Raw genomic sequence first — 16246 nt, forward strand, 5'->3', positions numbered from 1 at the left:
CTTATTCTGTTATCATTTGGTTGAACTTGTTTTAAATGAGATATGAATGTTTGAATTGCTCAAATTAGATACACGTTTATGAATCGTCTTCCGCTATTTTCTTTCTTTATCATCAATGTTATTAACTCTGATCTCTCAATAAGGTAGAAGGTTTTGTAATAGTACAAAATAATCATCGTTAAAAACAGTATGTTGATGTAACATAACCCATATGTATGCAAAATATCTGTGTAAATAAAAATATTCACAAATGAATCAGTCATCTAGTATAAATTAAATCCGTACGTGTAATATAAACTGTTCTATAAGTTGGATCCAACTATGAACACACAGAAATTGGCTTGCATATATGCATGGTTTAACAGATCAGTAAGTTGGGGTTCAAAAGTGAATTAATAATATAATTGATTTCCGTGTGATCTTTATACTTTTGTGTGCAAAATATTTTCTAATAGTTTTTCAAAAATAAATATATCTATGTATAAAATGTCGACGATTTACATTTATGTATGCATACAATATGCATGGCGTAACAGGATCCATTACAGTTTCATAAAAAAAAAAAACAGGATCCATCAGGGCTTTATAATGAATTAATGATACTAAAACCGATTTCCTTGCGCTCTTACTATATTTGTGAATAATCTTTTTAAATGTTTCCACAACTGAAGAAGAATAAAGACAAGGTCTACGCAAGTGGGAATTTAATTAAGATTAATTCTTATAATATTTGTTATTGAAATAAGAATTTTGGACTTTTGCAACTTTTGCAATTATGGCCATTGGATAATTAAAAAATGCGCACTCCTATCCATTTTGAGAATAATCAAAAGAAAAGGCATTGTCTATATCAAGACTCATCCCTCTTGCACCTGAAGACTTTGGATGAATATATAGAGATTCCACACAAAACCCCAAAAAAATAGAACACTTTGGATTTCATTTCCATCGTTGCTCTTCCGATTTTTTGTTCAATCATATATTTTTCCCTATCGTTCAATATATCATATTGAACGTGCAACAAGATCATAGGTTTCTGATGCAAAAGTGGCTATCCAGGTCTCTCTTGTTTGGTCTTTGATGGATAACATCAATTTTGAATCCTCAAACGCTTCACAAGGAAGCCGACTACACTTGCAGCCGCAACCGCCCCAGCCGTTTAATTTACAAGACGTGAATATGAACCATTACAATCAATCATCTCCATGGACTAGCGAGACGTTCTCGGGCTATACTCCGTACGATTGCACTTCTAATCAATCTTTCTCCGTGCAATGCTCATCTTCAAAACCCTATCATGCCTTGTTTCCACCGTACCACCATCTATCTTCGGATCATCCATCAGTAGACCAATCCCAGTCGATGGTTCCTATGCAACTTCTTCAGAATCAATATTTGAAGCCATTTTATCAAAAATCATGTGCTAATGATTTCGCCGCAACAAATACTTCATCATCCTCATATTCTCTTTCTTTTGATGCAAGTCAAGATCCACAGGTATTCCACAAACTTTTTTTTTTTCCGTTTTTTGTCACATGTCCATAAGCTTAATCAAGTTTTGGTCGGGAAAAAAGGTATTTGGAAAACTTTTTTCAGAACATTTTTGTAACAATGATGTTTCTACTTGATATGGTTTTTAGGAATTATGCAGGAGGACTTATAGTACTTCTAATGTAACACAACTTGATTTCTCATCATCACATCACCAAGCTAAGCAAACACATCCAAGACTTTCTTCTCCTTCCTTCTCAACCCATGGAGGCTCCATGGCTCCTAATTGTGGGACGGTTGGGAACAAGACAAGGATAAGGTGGACTCAAGATCTTCATGAGAAGTTCGTGGAATGCGTAAATCGACTTGGTGGTGCTGATAGTAAGTTAACGAGACTTCGACTTTAGAATTTAGAATTTAGAGGAATTAAAACAATTAGTTGTCAATCACTTGATCTAGTCACTTTGCTTTAGCATGCATAAAGTAATTGATTAGATAGCATTTAATTAGATGTAATAGTTATGATTTCATTAGATCAAAAGAATCTTATGCACTATCATATAACACCATATGTGTGGATTGATATCTTTGTTTTGAAGCAAATATATATATGCGCATTATATGGAAAAAAAGAATTGATATATGCTTTAAAGATAAAAGTGCCATTTTTTTGGCGGGTCACTAAAAAGTGTAATTGGTGGAAAACTATGCAGAGGCAACGCCCAAAGCGATACTGAAGCTGATGGATTCTGAAGGACTCACAATATTTCATGTTAAAAGCCACTTACAGGTTAATACTTTACTTCTTCTCTCTTTACATATTTTCTTAAATAAGTTTTTGTTCGATAGTTTTTGGTTAAAATTTCAGAAGTATAGGATTGCGAAATACATCCCTGATTATCAAGAAGGTACACTAACTGAATACCATCACTATATATTTTAGTTTGTGATTAAATACATTGGTAATTTGTAAGTAATACAAATCAAGCGAGTTTTGTTGTTGCAGGCAAGTTTGAGAAGGGATCTTGTTCCAAAGAGCTGTCTCAGCTTGACACAAAAACGTATGTTTCACTTCCTTTTTTCTGGGGTGCCAAAAGTAATATTTTATTTATTACTAAATATCCCTATGATTTTCCTCCATATAAGTCCAAAGTTAATGACACAATGGCTTACCGTAGCAATGACAACAACATACGATTAAGATTATTCAAAAATAATAAAATAATGAGTTGTTAATGATTTTAATTTTTTGTTTGTTTGATATCGTGGATGCAGAGGAGTGCAAATTAAAGAGGCACTCCAGCTTCAACTTGACGTTCAGCGACATCTTCATGAACAACTAGAGGTGAGTTACAATATGTACATATATAACTTAGTTTCTTATTTTTAACAAGTAAATTCATTCCAATGTTACAGTTTAAGTAGTAGTGTGTGGCATTGAGTGCTTATTCCAGTTCCTCCACTAAAGCATTCATGGAATTGATATAGGGATGCACTCGCAGTTTTTTCATATCTATAACTAAAATAAAAACTCTAATTATCTTCATATCCTTCTCACATATTTTTTTAAAAAAGTGAAAACGTGTTTTGTTTATAACTGTTGTGAAAACGTATTCTTCTCACATGTTTGTTTTTTTGTTTGATTTTTTTTTGTAGTCAAAACTTTTGTGTTTGTTTTAAATTAGTCTAGTGTCTTTTTTTTTCCAATAACTTTTTTTTTGAAAAAAGATTAGTTGATATTTTAGTTTTAAAGTAAGAGACACTAGCTAATTTTTAAATATTTTATTTTTAAATATAATTTTAAAAATCTAAAACATCTATCACTCAAATACGGGAAGAGCATTGTTCCATAAAATATTTTAATATTTAAGCTTGCAAGTTTGAATATCAAAACTTGTTTTAGAGAAATAATGAAGGCTTTCTAGTTTTGAGATTGTATATTTTTGATTTCATATATTTATATTATCATTCACCAACTAAACATACTAATCTACAGAAATACTTTTGGTTATTGATCATATCTTGATTAGATTCAAAGAAACCTGCAACTGAGAATCGAAGAACAAGGGAAACAATTGAAAATAATGATAGAGCAGCAACAAAAAACAAAAGAGTGTCTTCTCAAATCACCAAACGCCGAAGCATCATTGTCTCTCTCAGCTTCCGATCACTCTCCTCCGCCTTTCTCAATACAAGACGCCGAAGCACTGATGCTAACAACTTATGGAGACACTCAATTCCAATCAAAGATAAGCTGAACAATGAGAGATTGACTAAATAAAAAAGGCCTAATTAAAGCATGTTATTAACACTATTCGAAGTGGTGTAAAGTTATAAGAGTCGCGTAAAGAGAATGTCCAGAGTGCTACACACACTAACACTTGGAAACAGAATCAGGTACTTAAATGTGTGCAAGTGGTGTGTGATGGAGTATTAGTCATATATAGACTAATAGATGTGTGAGATTCTTAATTAAGTATTTGTTTTTAAAATATTCACATAAAGAGATAGCTTCTTAAATTAGTAACGCTACTTTTAACATTGTGCACCCCACATTTTATACTCTCACCTTTTAATATATTCTCCTTTGAATATTCAATTTCTTTTCATCTTAATTTTTTCTTTTTTCTCAAAGTAAACTTGATTGCTATCAAACACTGCATATTATGTTGAAAAAACTGATCATCGTCATGAGCTCATATTCAGGGGCGGATCTAGAGCATTATTAAGTATGGGGCACCTATTGTGAACAATGTTTAGTAAAGGATATATATGATTTTTTTGGTCAATATGTGGATAAAGTTTAGAAAGTTTTCTCAAGCAAAAATAAAAATGAGAGTGGACAGTGCAAAACCTCAACTACATGTGTGTCCGCTCCTGTTCATAATAGCATATTGGCTTGATATATAAGAGCATCTCTAATGAAGGAATTCAGTTTAAGGAGTTCTAAATTTTACGGGAAACGTAATCTAAAATATCTGATATTTTAGTCTGACCTGGTCAGTTTTTGGAAAGAAAACCCTAGCCGTCAAGAGAGAGAAAAAAAGAGATTTTTCATAGTTTCAAGCCGATGATCGGAGGCTTTTTCAGCTCCGGCATCGGCTTGTTTAATTCGTTTTACATCTTTTTTTGGATCTGTTTTGTTTCCAGTCGCTGTTTTATTGCCAATTTATTTTGAATCTGGCGAGGTTTTTTATTGTTCTTTCGTATGCTTCTTCCAATTGGTTTGGAAAGACAAAACTTTCGGTTCAATTGAACTGTTTAGAAAAGTTAATTGACAAATCTACTGCGGATGGTAGCGACGGGTTTTACCGGCTTCAATCGTTGATGGTTCTTCATTCGATGGTGATGGAGTTCTTGCTGCAAACTATGGTTACTTCGAAAGGCAGCATGAAGTTCTATGGAACGGTAATTTCTTTGATTCTGATAATAGAGCAAAATAGAGAGTTGTCTTATCTCAATGGCTCCTACTGGAGTAATAAAAAGAGAATGACAATCGTTTTCAACTCACTCTGAAGCGTGGTGCTTTTGGATTAATATGAAGGTTATCTCCTTTGAGGTTCGTCTATTCCGGAAGCAAATATGAACCTTTTATATGAAAAATCTTTAGTCATCCATACGCAAAATAGATGTGTTAGTTTATTTTGGATCCCTACTGGTGTATCCTTTTTTATGTTGTTTACTGGTTCTCATTGTTTAAAACTTTTTGGAAAAAAAAAGATACTTTAGATTATATTTCTCGTAAAACTTAGAATTCCGCAATTACATTACATATATATATATATATGTGCAATTTTTTTGAATTCCAAAACTAAAATTTTTCTAGGCAGTTCATTCTTAGAGCATCAATATTGCAAGTTCTTTATGGTTTGGTCTTTAGTATATAATATATACATATATGTGTACTAAGGACCAAACCATAAGGATCTAAGGATCTTGTCATTGAAAAAGCTCCACACTCAAATTAAAGAGATTGTATACTATTTTGTGATTAAAAACTCTTATTTTTGTCTAAAGGCCCTGAAATATGAACTTTAAGCGCCTAAACCAAACAGATGATCAGTTCATTAGCAAATCATTCTGAGCCCGTCAAGAAAGAAAGCCTAACAGAATCCAGAAGAACTGAGTTAATACTAAATTTATTTGTTGACAAATTAAACAAACCAAAAAAAATTATATTGGAGATCTTTATTTCTAATTTGAAAATACTCCCAAATTTGGTAAAATACAACGAGAACTCAAGTCACTGGTAAAAGTCAAATGAAAAAATCAAATATTGAATTAAAATATATCTCAAAAATGAATTTGGAATATGATTATACACCTCTCTATCTCTTTTTGTCTTTTGGCTGTAAGTTAACTCAGAATAAATACTAACAAATATTATTATTAGGGTGAATTTGTGTAATAGCCAAATTAAAAAAAAAAATTAAGAATATGGCTATGATGTTGACATTATTAGATCTCCTAGCTTTTTCACCATTTTCTTCCGGTTTTGTCCATTTGTAAAGCAAGTTGACGGTAAGATTATTGTTGTGGCGTTTATGATATCAACGTGTTGACTATAATGTCATTTTATAAATAGAATAGAACATGCTATAAATGACATAGTTCACATTAATGAAAATTATTTAAATATATTATACTATATATGTTTACAATTAACAAATAGCATAAACATAACTTTTTTGACAGATAATTCAGCAATATATTACATGATTACTAACCTCTAAAAGAAAATATAAATCCTTAACCCAAATATCAACATATGCAAATAGAATAGTAACAAACGAAAGTATGTCAAAATTTAAACGTTCTATTACATAACACCAAAATAGTATAGAACACCAACTTCATCTCAACCTCTAAAATCTAGATACTAAACCTTATCTCAATTCCACCCAAACTCTTAAACCCTAAACCTTAGATCCTAACCATATCCCTTCACCTTATAAATATTAAACCCTAAATTCTAATTACTAAACCTAATCCAAATCTAAACCCTAATCCAAATGTAAATATTAATCTAAATGTAAATCCTAAATTCAAATATCAAAATATATTTCTAAATAATATAGAACACTAAACCCTAAATTCTAACTAGTAAACCCTAAACATAAATATAAACATTAACTCAAATATAAACTTTAGACCCAAATATAATGGAACAATAATAAATAACATATTAAAAATGGTGAAACTTTGAAATGTTTATTCCTCACCTTATAAATACTAAACCCTAAATTTTAATCACTAAACCCTAATTCAAATGTAAACCCTAAACCTAAATATTAAAATATATTTTTAAATAAAGTAGAACACTTTTTATTAACATACAAATAGAATAGAACAAAATAAAATAGTATAGGAATATGTGGTGAGAATGGAAGAAAATGAGTGGTAACCGGTAATCGAAAAAGAAGAAGGTCACCTAAATTTTTATTAACTGGATGATAAGGGTAATATAGTATATATTATAAGAATAATAGATGTACTTTTTTTTTTTGGTTAAATGCTAAATTATGATTTATTTTGTAGCCATCTCACCTAATTTCCCTTATTATTAGACCCTTCAAATCATTTACTTGCAGCCTTAATTCCTAAATTAATTGATTTAAGGATTTAGACCGGAAAAATATGATTCGAAAGTCTAATAAGGTTTCGGTTCGGTTTACAACAAGTCGTTTGGACTTAAAAGAGAGATTGGCGATTAACTCTTTGTCTCTGTGTTCATCCAAACGAGACAAGTGATGAAGAAGCAGTCACAGAGGTAGAGAAACAATGTCTCTCACACGAAACCCCAGAAGATCACTCACCTCTCTACTCAACCGGGTCTCCCCTAAAGTCCCCACCTTTAAACCCCAACCCTCCGCAATAAACCCTAGAAGATCCCTCGCCACCACCGCCGCCGTCATCTCGAAACTCCCCAGAAACGAGGTCCGAAGAATGGCGCAAGCCGCCATGTTCGACTACTTCTACAACAACAGAGGCCTACAGTTCCTAATCGCCGAGAGCATGAGCCGAAACGCCCCTCTCTTCAACGACACCCTTCTCCAGAAGCTACACGATGTTTCCGCTGCTTCTTCCGGCGATGACGTGATCAGATCCATCACCAGGTTCCTTCTGTACCACCCCGTGAACGAGTTCGAGCCCTTCTTCGAGAGCTTAGGTTTAAAACCGTCCGAGTTCAGCCCTCTGGTGCCTTGTGATAAGATGTTTCTGAACGAAGACGCGTTCTTGTTGGAGAACTACCACGTGTTCTGGAACTATGGGGTGGGTAGGGAGAAGATGGGGAAGATCTTTAAGGAAGCTAGGGAGGTGTTTGGGTACGAGAGTGGGGTTTTGGTTTCAAAGATTGAGGCTTTTGAGTGTTTGGGGTTTAGTAAGGTGTTTGTGTCTAAGCTTATCGTTTGCACCCCGAGGATACTGATTGGGGATGTGAGTGTTGAGCTGGTTGTTAGGGTGGTGGAGAGGCTGAGAGGTATGGGGTTTGGTTTGGATTGGGTGGGGGAGAATTTATCTGAGGAAGGTTCTTATGACTGGAGATGTGTTAATAGGTGTTTAAACTTTCTTGGAGATCTCTGTGGGGGGGACGAGAGTGAGGTGGTTGAGTTGATCAGGAACCGGCCGGGGCTTGTTTTCGAGGAGTCAGGGGAGTGGACGATGATGTTAACCGGGTTTCAGACAAAGCTGGGGTTGTCTAGGAGGGAGTTAGCTCCGTTTTTTCTGAAACTTCCACAGAGTCAGGAGCTAGGGAAGTGTGTTTCGAATTTAAGACATTGTTTCTTGTTTTTGAGAGGTATCAAGATGGAGGCTTACGAGATCGGTGAGGTGTTCCGTGGCCACTCTCACTGGCTTGGTGTGTCTCGTTTGAAGCACACCAGCACCTTTCTCAACGCTCTGAAAGGCGGGAAGAAGCGGCTTTGTCAAGTCATCCAAGAGAATCCAGAGGAGATGAAGAAATGGACTATGGGGTTAAGAGTCCAGCCTCTGCCGGGGACCGGAGTGGTGGACGTGGTCGGTTCCAAAGCGATGAAGGCTCGGTTTTTGCTGGAGCTCGGGTACGAGGAGGACTCGGAGGAGATGGAGAAAGCGCTCAGGTGTTTCCGCGGCAGAGGGTCTGAGCTCAGGGAGAGGTTTGATTTTCTTTTGAGTTTGGGTTTGAGCGAGAGAGAGGCTAAAGATATGGTGAGAGCGTCTCCTGATGTGCTCACGCAGGCGAGTGGTGTGTTGGAAGCAAAGGTTAACTACCTTGTAAACGAGTTAGGTTATCCTCTTTCTACTTTGGTGGCTTTCCCTTCGTGTCTTAAGTATACGCTTGAGAGGATGAAGCTTAGGTTTGCGATGTTCTATTGGTTACAAGAGCGTGGGAAGGCAGACGCGAAGCTTGCGATAAGTACTATACTTGTGTACTCTGACAAGTCCTTTGTGACGAGGTTTGTAAACCGTCACCCTGATGGTCCTAAACATTTTGAGGAATTGAAGAAAAATGCTACTTTGTGAGTATATAGAAGAAGAAAGTTTATCAAGATGTGGTTTCTAACCTTTTGATGAATGACAAGTTTTGTAGAGCAGTAACTTCAAATCTCTCTTTACTCTGTGTTTTCCCCCATGAGCAGATATGCTATGTGTGTTTACACAAGTTTTCAATAGCAATTTTGGATAGAATTATAATTGTTAATAGGACTGAAAAAAAAGGCTGGAACCAAATCTAAACTGAAACCAAACCAAACATGTACCTGAATATATCTCTATAATTAGTCAACCCTCAACACATTTAGCTAGAGGGTTTCACATGAGCTTGTTCTCAGGTATAGCATCAATGTCCAAGGAAAATCCAAAAGATGCTTAACTAAACAGAAACACCAGCGTTAAACAAAGTAGTGATCTCTCCTCTTATATTCAAGGGTCTGCCGTCAAAGATGGAAAAGAGACTTGTCTCACATAGATCCTTCAGTTCTCTTGTTTTCACAAGAGCAGCTTCCTGCAATCAATAAACATAATTTGCTCAATTTTCGTGAGAGTGAAGAAGGAAAAATAAAGAGTTTTCTTTCTCTAAAGGAGAAGAGAGAGGACGCAGTTGATATAAAGACATGGACATTTCTGATTTAGGTATAATGGTTGGATTTTGTTTTGGAAAATATAAAGAGAATATTCAAACTAATTTGCAAACTACAAATAATAATTCTTAGTACATTTTCAAAATGTGTTTGATCGATTGGCTAGCAACGCTTGAGCGGCGCACCGCATAGACAGAGGTTGTTGGAGAACTCATAAACCTCAAAATTCTGGAGCAGACCTCCCTGTGGGATGGACCCACAGAGACGGTTGAAACTTAGGTTAAAATGGGTAAGTTGGAGCTTGGTCAGTTCCAAAGGAAGCTCTCCGAAAACACGGTTATGGCTAAGGTCCAATGACACCAAGCTCTTGGCGAACTTCACTTTTGAGAGATCGAAGTGGAAGTTGTTTCTAGACAAGTCCAGTCTCACGGTTGTTTTGTTATGTCCAAAGAACATGGAAGCATCCCCACTAAAATTGTTTCCTGATAAACTCACGGTGTTGAAATCGGTTTTGGATAACGACTTTGGTATTTCTCCTACATTGCAATCAAACCAACATAATCTATTTATGTATATCATTTATTCTACCTAGCAACATAGGGAAACAATGTTACGCAATAACTTGAGTGACAAGTTGTACAACATAAAGATAGGCTATTACTTGAGTGGCAAGTTTTACCTGAGAGGTGATTATTACCCAAATAGAGTTTTGGGAACTTTCCAAGAAAGGAACCGAAAGATTCCGGTATAGAACCGGTTAACTTGTTATGACTGAGCTGTATGGTCTCAAGTTTAGGCATCTGAGAAATCGAACCGGGTATTGAACCGTTGAACCGGTTAAAAGAGAGGTCCAAGAAAGTAACGTTCTGAAGCTCGCTGATGTATTTCGGGACTGGACCAGAGAGTTGGGTTATCCTAAACCGAAGGTAGACTAGATTCTTGAGCTTGGTGATAGAGCGTGGAATGGTGCCTCTGAGTTGAGAGAGGCTGCTCCAGTCTAGGATAACGAGGTCTGTGAGGTCTCCGATCTCCTCGGCTATCTGACCAACGACGTCTCCGGCAGCTATAGTGAGGCCGGTGATGCGTCGGTGGGTGCAAACGACACCGGTCCAGTTGGTGCAGCAGTTGGTTTGAGGGTCCCAAGAATTGAGGATTTGAGGGTTGTTTAATGATTTCTTGATCTTGAGGAGAGTAGTTTTGTCATTTGAGTTACAGCTTTTAGAGCATGGGAACAAGATGAAGAAGAAGAAGAGCAGAGAGAGGTCAAGAAGCTTCATTGGATCTTAACTTGCCTTTAAAGTTTCTCTTCTTTTGGAATATTTATGTTCTATTGAGTGGATAGTCAAAGTGAGTGGATGATCCATACAAAATGGTCCCTTTTGACCATTCACATGCTTTGTATGTTACAACCGATTTTAAAGTGCTGTAAAATGTTCTTATTTTACACTTGACCTTGATAATTTATTGGGTATTACTTAAATAGCAATAAATCAAATTTTTATTCAAAATAGAAGACAAGAAAAAAATCATCTAAATAGCACTTAGTAAAGAATATAGTGATTAGAGTTTAGTATTTAAATGGTGAAACTAGGGTTAAAATTTAGGATGTAGGATCATTTAATATTCTTATTGATTAATAAATGATATTTTGAGGATTCTTCTGTATTTTGTGACAAAAATTAAAAAAAAAATGCTATTTATGAGATTTGCATAATTTATTCTTGAAATGGGTAAAATGTTTTATATACAAGTAGTTCAACGTCTCTTGCTGTAGTTCCCTTTCTTCTTCTAAACCATTAGCTAGAAGCTAACCTTTGGTTCAAGTGAGAACAACAATTTTATAGTCTCCTTGGCAACAGGAACACACACCAAAGGTGTGGCTCTAGGCAAAGATGATCCACTCCCTTCATTCATCTCCACACTTCCCTTCATTTTCAACTCAAAGCACTGTATCACCGCAGCTAAAACAATTGGAACAAATCTAAACACCATCTTCTCTCCAGGACAACTTCTTCTCCCAGCTCCAAAAGACACCATCTTCTCACTCATTATCTTCCATTCACTTCCTTCAAACCTCTCAGGTCTAAACTCCAATGGATCTTCCCACTGATTTGTATCTCTTCCTATAGCCCAAACGTTAACCATCACTCTTGTTTTTGCTGGGATTCTGTATCCAGCAACTGCACATTCTTCATTTGATTCTCTCACGAATATCGGTCCTCCAGGATGTAGCCTCAATGTCTCCTTCACAACTGCTTGTATGTAACTGAGATTGCACAAATCAGATTCTTGTACTAGTCTCTTGTTTCCCACCACTTGTTCTATCTCTTGTTGGGCTTTCTTCATGATCTCTGGATGGTTAATCAGCTCTGATAAAGCCCATTCTACTGTGATGGCAGATGTATCTGTTCCACCTCCATATATGTTCTGCACAACAATGATTTTAGACTGATGTAATATGAATGTTATGTGTTGGGCTTAAGAAGACATGTTACCATGATGAAGCCCTTAATGTTTTCTCTTGTCAATTTAATCTCTGAGTTTTTGTCTTCATATATGTCAAGCAGAATGTCTAGCATGCTCCGTACTCCTCCTGCATCCTTGTGTTTCCTAGACTCATGCTCTTCAATGATTCTCTCAATGATCACATCATATTTGTCTCGAGCATTCTTGAGCCTCTTCTTGATTCCTTGCAGGTCAAGTCTCCTCAAGAACCAAAACGTTTCAGAAACATTGAAGAAACCTGCTAGCTCATTCAACTCCACCACCATTTTGATAACTTCCTCTCTTCTCCCACTATCTGATCTCATTTCTCTGAACATCATTCTCGTTATGATGCTGCTTGTCAACTCCTTAAGCTGTTCACCGAGATCAACACTCTCTTCTGCTTCTGCTTTCTTCATAACGCGCACCAGAAGCTTCCTCAGCTCCTCTGTTCTTACATTGACAAAGCTATCTAACGCCCTGCTGCTGAATAGCTCCATCATACAGATCCTCTTCATGAATTTCCAGTGAATCCCATAAGGAGCTGAAAAGAAATCAGCTGAGCCATAAGTAAGGTAGTCAACGTTTTGCATAGTGGGACGGTTCAGGAAATTGAGCTCGTTGGATTTGAGAATCTCATTAGCCATCTCTGTCGATGAGACAATAACATTAGGGATGGAGCCAATGAAGAGATACATCAAGGGTCCATAACGGATGGAGAGCTTTTGAAGTGCTTGGTGAGCTATGGGACCAAGAAGGTGAATGTGACCGATGATTGGTAAAGCTGTAGGACTTGGTGGAAGAGGTAGTTTGTTGCAGAATCTGTATGTGTTTATGACTTGGATCAAGACTGTGATTCCAAGGCATAGAAGGATGGTTGCAACGAAGTATTGTGTATCCATCATTCTCGTTTGTGTATGTGTATGAGAACGGGATTAAGATGGTTTTATAGGGGTGCTAAGTCATGAGTCATTATGGTATCAAATGTTAAAGCTAATCTCAAGATTCTTTCTATTCTCTTTTGTCTTTGTTCTGTATTTGTCTCTTTTGTGAGGGTATAATCTTTCTTTTCTTATTCTGTTTTCTTCTTTAAGTTATGTACTAATGGATTATAATTTTATAAAGAAATTATTCTTTTAAGAATGTACTTGATGGTTGTTAAGCTTTCATTATCTGTTGATAAAAAAAATGTTTATACTTTCTTTGTCTATTGACTGTAGTTACTAGTTAGATTAAAATAAAAATGTTTTCATTATCTGTTAATTATAATTAGGTTAGTATCTTAGATAAGTAGTTACAGATTGCAAAAGCTATATCTGATGGAAGTAGGAAGGTATACAAGTGAAGTTTATGAAAACAGAGAACAACTAGTACATGTAGAAACAGAGCAAAATAATTACATGTATGTGACATGTAATAGATAGATGTTTGTAATAAGCAGTGACTTATGTTTGTTTTGGACTGTCAGCTAATTATTTTCTCTTTTTTTTTGTCTTTTGTTTTGTTTCTGTCACTTATGTGAAAGTATAATCTCTGTTTTTGATTCTGTTTCAATGGCTATTTACGTCATGTTAACTCATACTTAGGTGATTTTTCAGGTGTACTTAGATTTGTCATAAACGTGGCTAATCACTAAGTGGAAAAGTTACAGCTCATGAAAAAGTAATAGAAAATAATATTTAGTTTATAGTAATGTTTATTATTACAAGATTGGAAGTGGAACAGTTCTTTTCATCAGAAGTCTGACGCTTATGAAAACAGAGTACAAACAGAGCAATATATGTTTCTGACTTCTTGAGAATGTTTCTATGATTGAGTTACTTATCCAAATGGATCAAAATATAATTTAGGAGAACACATAAGTGAACTTCCTCCAGCTGTCCCTGATGCCGAGAAGCCCGTTGGTAACTTGATCTTGAATTTTTCTTCATCTCCCTTCACAGTCCAATCAAAACACTGAACTAATGATCCTATTGTGAGACTCAGCACCAAAGATGCATGAGAAGCTCCCAAACACCCTCGCCTTCCACTCCCAAACGCAAGATAATTCACATCCTGACCTTTTAACTCCAACATATACTGCTGGTAATGATAACCCATCTTTCTCTCTGTGTTTTCTTCCACCACAAGAAACCTCTCTGGCACAAACTTGTCTGGATCTTTGTATGTCCTCGGATCACGCATTATCCCGTAAGCATTTATAAAGATCTTTGTCCCGGATTTTACATGGTACCCATTGATGTTCATGTCTCTGTTGCTTTCTCTGCGTAGTAATGGCCCCACTGGATGTAGTCTTAATGTCTCCTTGATAGCTGCTTGCAGGTAAGGAAGCTTCTGCAAGTCTGATTCTTTGATTAACCGATGAGTGTTTCCTAAAATAGATTTGATCTCTTCTCTGATCTTTGTGAAGATGTCTTGATGGTTTATCAACTCGGTCATTGTCCATTGTAAAGCTGCAGAAGTCGTGTCTAGGCTCGCCATGAACAACTCCTGTAATGAAGTACACATAAGGTTGCTACTTCTAAAGATTAGCTGGAGAAATTTTTGATGAAAAGATCTTGCAATTATGAATATTAAATACATTTAGTTTTGCAATAACAAAATATCCTAAAAGTACTATTTAATTATCTAAAATATTTCAAACTATTTAAATTATTCGATATTTCATCCGAAAATTTTGAATTGCCCCATATTTTTCCAAAACAAATCCTAATAATCCATTACCCAAATTAACCGAAATTGTTCGAAAACGAAAACCAGTCCAGAACCAGACTGGATCTGATTTTTTTTTCAGATATTAACTAGTTTCTAACTTTATTATTCTAACTGAATCAAAAGCCGAAATAACCAAACCAAAAGCAACCCAAATTATTTAAATAACCGAACAAATCCTAAATTTCTAGATCCGAGAAAACAAATACCAAACTGAAAACCAAAATGCCCAGTGCTAGTGCTAGATTAGCTGATGGAAAAGTCTTACAAGGATGAAGAATTTGATCTGATTCAGAGTCAGTTTGAGTTCGGCTTTAGGGTCGTTATACGTGTCCAACAAGATATCTACGATGTCTTTATCTTTCTCTCCATCATTACCGCTCTTACCGTCCTCATAATCCTTCAGTATCTTTTCAACCAACGCATCGTACCGCCAAATGGAGGATCTAAGCTTCTTACCATTACCAAACACATCTAGATCTCGCAACGGTCCAAACAGCTCCATGAGCCCTAACCTTGTGGCGCAAGCCATGATATCGCTCACGATCCTCCTTATCTCTATAGGAAGATTCGAGTTCTGGCGGCAACGTTTCCCCATAACCATCTTTGATAAGATCTTCGTGGTCAAAGCAGTAAACTCTAAACCGAGATCACACGCCTCTCCGTTCCTCGACTTCTCAACGAGCGATCTAAGCAAAGCTAACGTCTCCTCTTCTCTTATACCAACAAAACGATCGAGCTGATAACCAGCGAACAGCTTAGTCATGCAAAGCTTTTTCATGAACCTCCAGTAAGGTCCATAAGGTGCGTTGAAGAACTCTGCTCCTTTGTATACATTGAAATGTCTCGGACCGAAGACGAACTTGGAAGCGAAGTCAGGGTCGTGAGTCTTGAGGATTTGCTTGGCTGTGTCGGAATCTGAGACGACGAGGACTTGTAGTGATCCGATGCGTATGTTCATGAGAGGACCGTGCGTTTGAGATAAGGCTTGTAGAGATCGTGGAAGGCTTGAACGGAGGAGATGCATGTGACCGAGAATGGGAAGGGCTCTTGGTCCTGGAGGAAGTCCACGGCGTGTGGAGGAGGTGAAGAGTCTTTGGAGAAGGAAGATTGTAATTAATGTGAAAAAGACATAAGAACATGATGTGTAATTAATATCCATGTTATGTTTGAAGAAGGAAGATGATAAAACAAGATGTTATATAAAAAGAAACTGTTGCACACAAAAAAAAACATATAAAAAAGAAACTTGTCTTGTTGCTATGAAGGATATATGAGTACAAGATTCTTGCCATGATAATGACAACAGTGAACTGTTGAGCCGAACCTTCCACATGAAACAGAGTGTCTCCAACAATGTTAGCTCCTTTTTCGAGTTTGAAACCTTCTACTTCAGCAAGTGTGATTCACCACGCTGACTTTACCTACTTTACTTTGTAGTTTGTACGAACCTGAGAACACGCCAGCTTTTAACTATTTTTCTTTTATAAATAAGCATC

The 16246-nt window shown here is 36.2% G+C and overlaps 5 protein-coding genes across 6 annotated transcripts; 2 read left to right on the forward strand and 3 right to left on the reverse strand.

The window, feature by feature from the left end:
- The first annotated feature begins 863 nt into the window (after nucleotides 1-863).
- Nucleotides 864-4092, forward strand: LOC108839939 (myb family transcription factor PHL5). The gene is made up of 7 exons (XM_018612726.2): nucleotides 864-1497; nucleotides 1641-1872; nucleotides 2205-2281; nucleotides 2360-2399; nucleotides 2498-2552; nucleotides 2767-2836; nucleotides 3522-4092. The coding sequence occupies exons 1-7, from the start codon at nucleotides 1081-1083 to the stop codon at nucleotides 3747-3749; spliced, it is 1119 nt and encodes a 372-aa protein (XP_018468228.2). The 5' UTR covers nucleotides 864-1080; the 3' UTR covers nucleotides 3750-4092.
- Nucleotides 4093-7128: 3036 nt separating this feature from the next.
- Nucleotides 7129-9070, forward strand: LOC108826469 (transcription termination factor MTEF18, mitochondrial-like). Its single transcript, XM_018599850.2, has one exon. It carries the CDS (start codon nucleotides 7273-7275, stop codon nucleotides 8992-8994), a length of 1722 nt encoding a protein of 573 aa, XP_018455352.2. The 5' UTR covers nucleotides 7129-7272; the 3' UTR covers nucleotides 8995-9070.
- Nucleotides 8984-10881, reverse strand: LOC108841053 (leucine-rich repeat protein FLOR 1-like). 2 transcript variants are annotated; one of them, XR_008942578.1, is made up of 4 exons: nucleotides 10231-10881; nucleotides 9687-10087; nucleotides 9231-9475; nucleotides 8984-9115 (listed from the first exon to the last, which is right to left on the reverse strand). XR_008942578.1 is itself a non-coding variant. In XM_057002776.1 (2 exons), exons 1-2 carry the CDS (start codon nucleotides 10826-10828, stop codon nucleotides 9714-9716), a joined length of 972 nt encoding a protein of 323 aa, XP_056858756.1. In that variant the 5' UTR covers nucleotides 10829-10881; the 3' UTR covers nucleotides 9518-9713. The 2 variants fall into 2 exon arrangements, 1 of the variants encoding a protein (XP_056858756.1); XM_057002776.1 differs by lacking the exons at nucleotides 8984-9115; nucleotides 9231-9475 and having other exon boundaries at nucleotides 9518-10087.
- A 470-nt stretch (nucleotides 10882-11351) lies between these two features.
- On the reverse strand, nucleotides 11352-12940 carry LOC108841573 (3,9-dihydroxypterocarpan 6A-monooxygenase). The gene is made up of 2 exons (XM_018614323.2): nucleotides 12047-12940; nucleotides 11352-11978 (listed from the first exon to the last, which is right to left on the reverse strand). Exons 1-2 carry the CDS (start codon nucleotides 12938-12940, stop codon nucleotides 11352-11354), a joined length of 1521 nt encoding a protein of 506 aa, XP_018469825.2.
- Nucleotides 12941-13758: 818 nt separating this feature from the next.
- LOC108841543 (beta-amyrin 24-hydroxylase) lies at nucleotides 13759-16025 on the reverse strand. The gene is made up of 2 exons (XM_018614297.2): nucleotides 15016-16025; nucleotides 13759-14525 (listed from the first exon to the last, which is right to left on the reverse strand). Exons 1-2 carry the CDS (start codon nucleotides 15907-15909, stop codon nucleotides 13857-13859), a joined length of 1563 nt encoding a protein of 520 aa, XP_018469799.2. The 5' UTR covers nucleotides 15910-16025; the 3' UTR covers nucleotides 13759-13856.
- Nucleotides 16026-16246: the final 221 nt, after the last annotated feature.

This window comes from Raphanus sativus, chromosome 2, assembly GCF_000801105.2.
Source record: "Raphanus sativus cultivar WK10039 chromosome 2, ASM80110v3, whole genome shotgun sequence".
Classification (NCBI taxonomy): domain Eukaryota; kingdom Viridiplantae; phylum Streptophyta; class Magnoliopsida; order Brassicales; family Brassicaceae; genus Raphanus; species Raphanus sativus.

Excerpts from the sequence above, each read along its gene's own strand:
- LOC108839939 (XM_018612726.2), top strand. The coding sequence starts at position 1,081 with ATGGATAACATCAATTTTGAATCCTCAAACGCTTCACAAGGAAGCCGA. Across the intron at positions 2,282-2,359 it reads ATGTTAAAAGCCACTTACAG|AAGTATAGGATTGCGAAATA; the intron begins GTTAATACTTTA and ends TTAAAATTTCAG. Across the intron at positions 2,837-3,521 it reads ATCTTCATGAACAACTAGAG|ATTCAAAGAAACCTGCAACT; the intron begins GTGAGTTACAAT and ends TATCTTGATTAG.
- LOC108826469 (XM_018599850.2), top strand. The coding sequence starts at position 7,273 with ATGTCTCTCACACGAAACCCCAGAAGATCACTCACCTCTCTACTCAAC.
- LOC108841053 (XM_057002776.1), bottom strand. The coding sequence starts at position 10,828 with ATGAAGCTTCTTGACCTCTCTCTGCTCTTCTTCTTCTTCATCTTGTTC. Across the intron at positions 10,088-10,230 it reads GGGTAATAATCACCTCTCAG|GAGAAATACCAAAGTCGTTA; the intron begins GTAAAACTTGCC and ends ATTGCAATGTAG.
- LOC108841573 (XM_018614323.2), bottom strand. The coding sequence starts at position 12,940 with ATGATGGATACACAATACTTCGTTGCAACCATCCTTCTATGCCTTGGA. Across the intron at positions 11,979-12,046 it reads ACATTAAGGGCTTCATCATG|AACATATATGGAGGTGGAAC; the intron begins GTAACATGTCTT and ends ATTGTTGTGCAG.
- LOC108841543 (XM_018614297.2), bottom strand. The coding sequence starts at position 15,909 with ATGGATATTAATTACACATCATGTTCTTATGTCTTTTTCACATTAATT. Across the intron at positions 14,526-15,015 it reads AGATCAAATTCTTCATCCTT|GAGTTGTTCATGGCGAGCCT; the intron begins GTAAGACTTTTC and ends ACTTCATTACAG.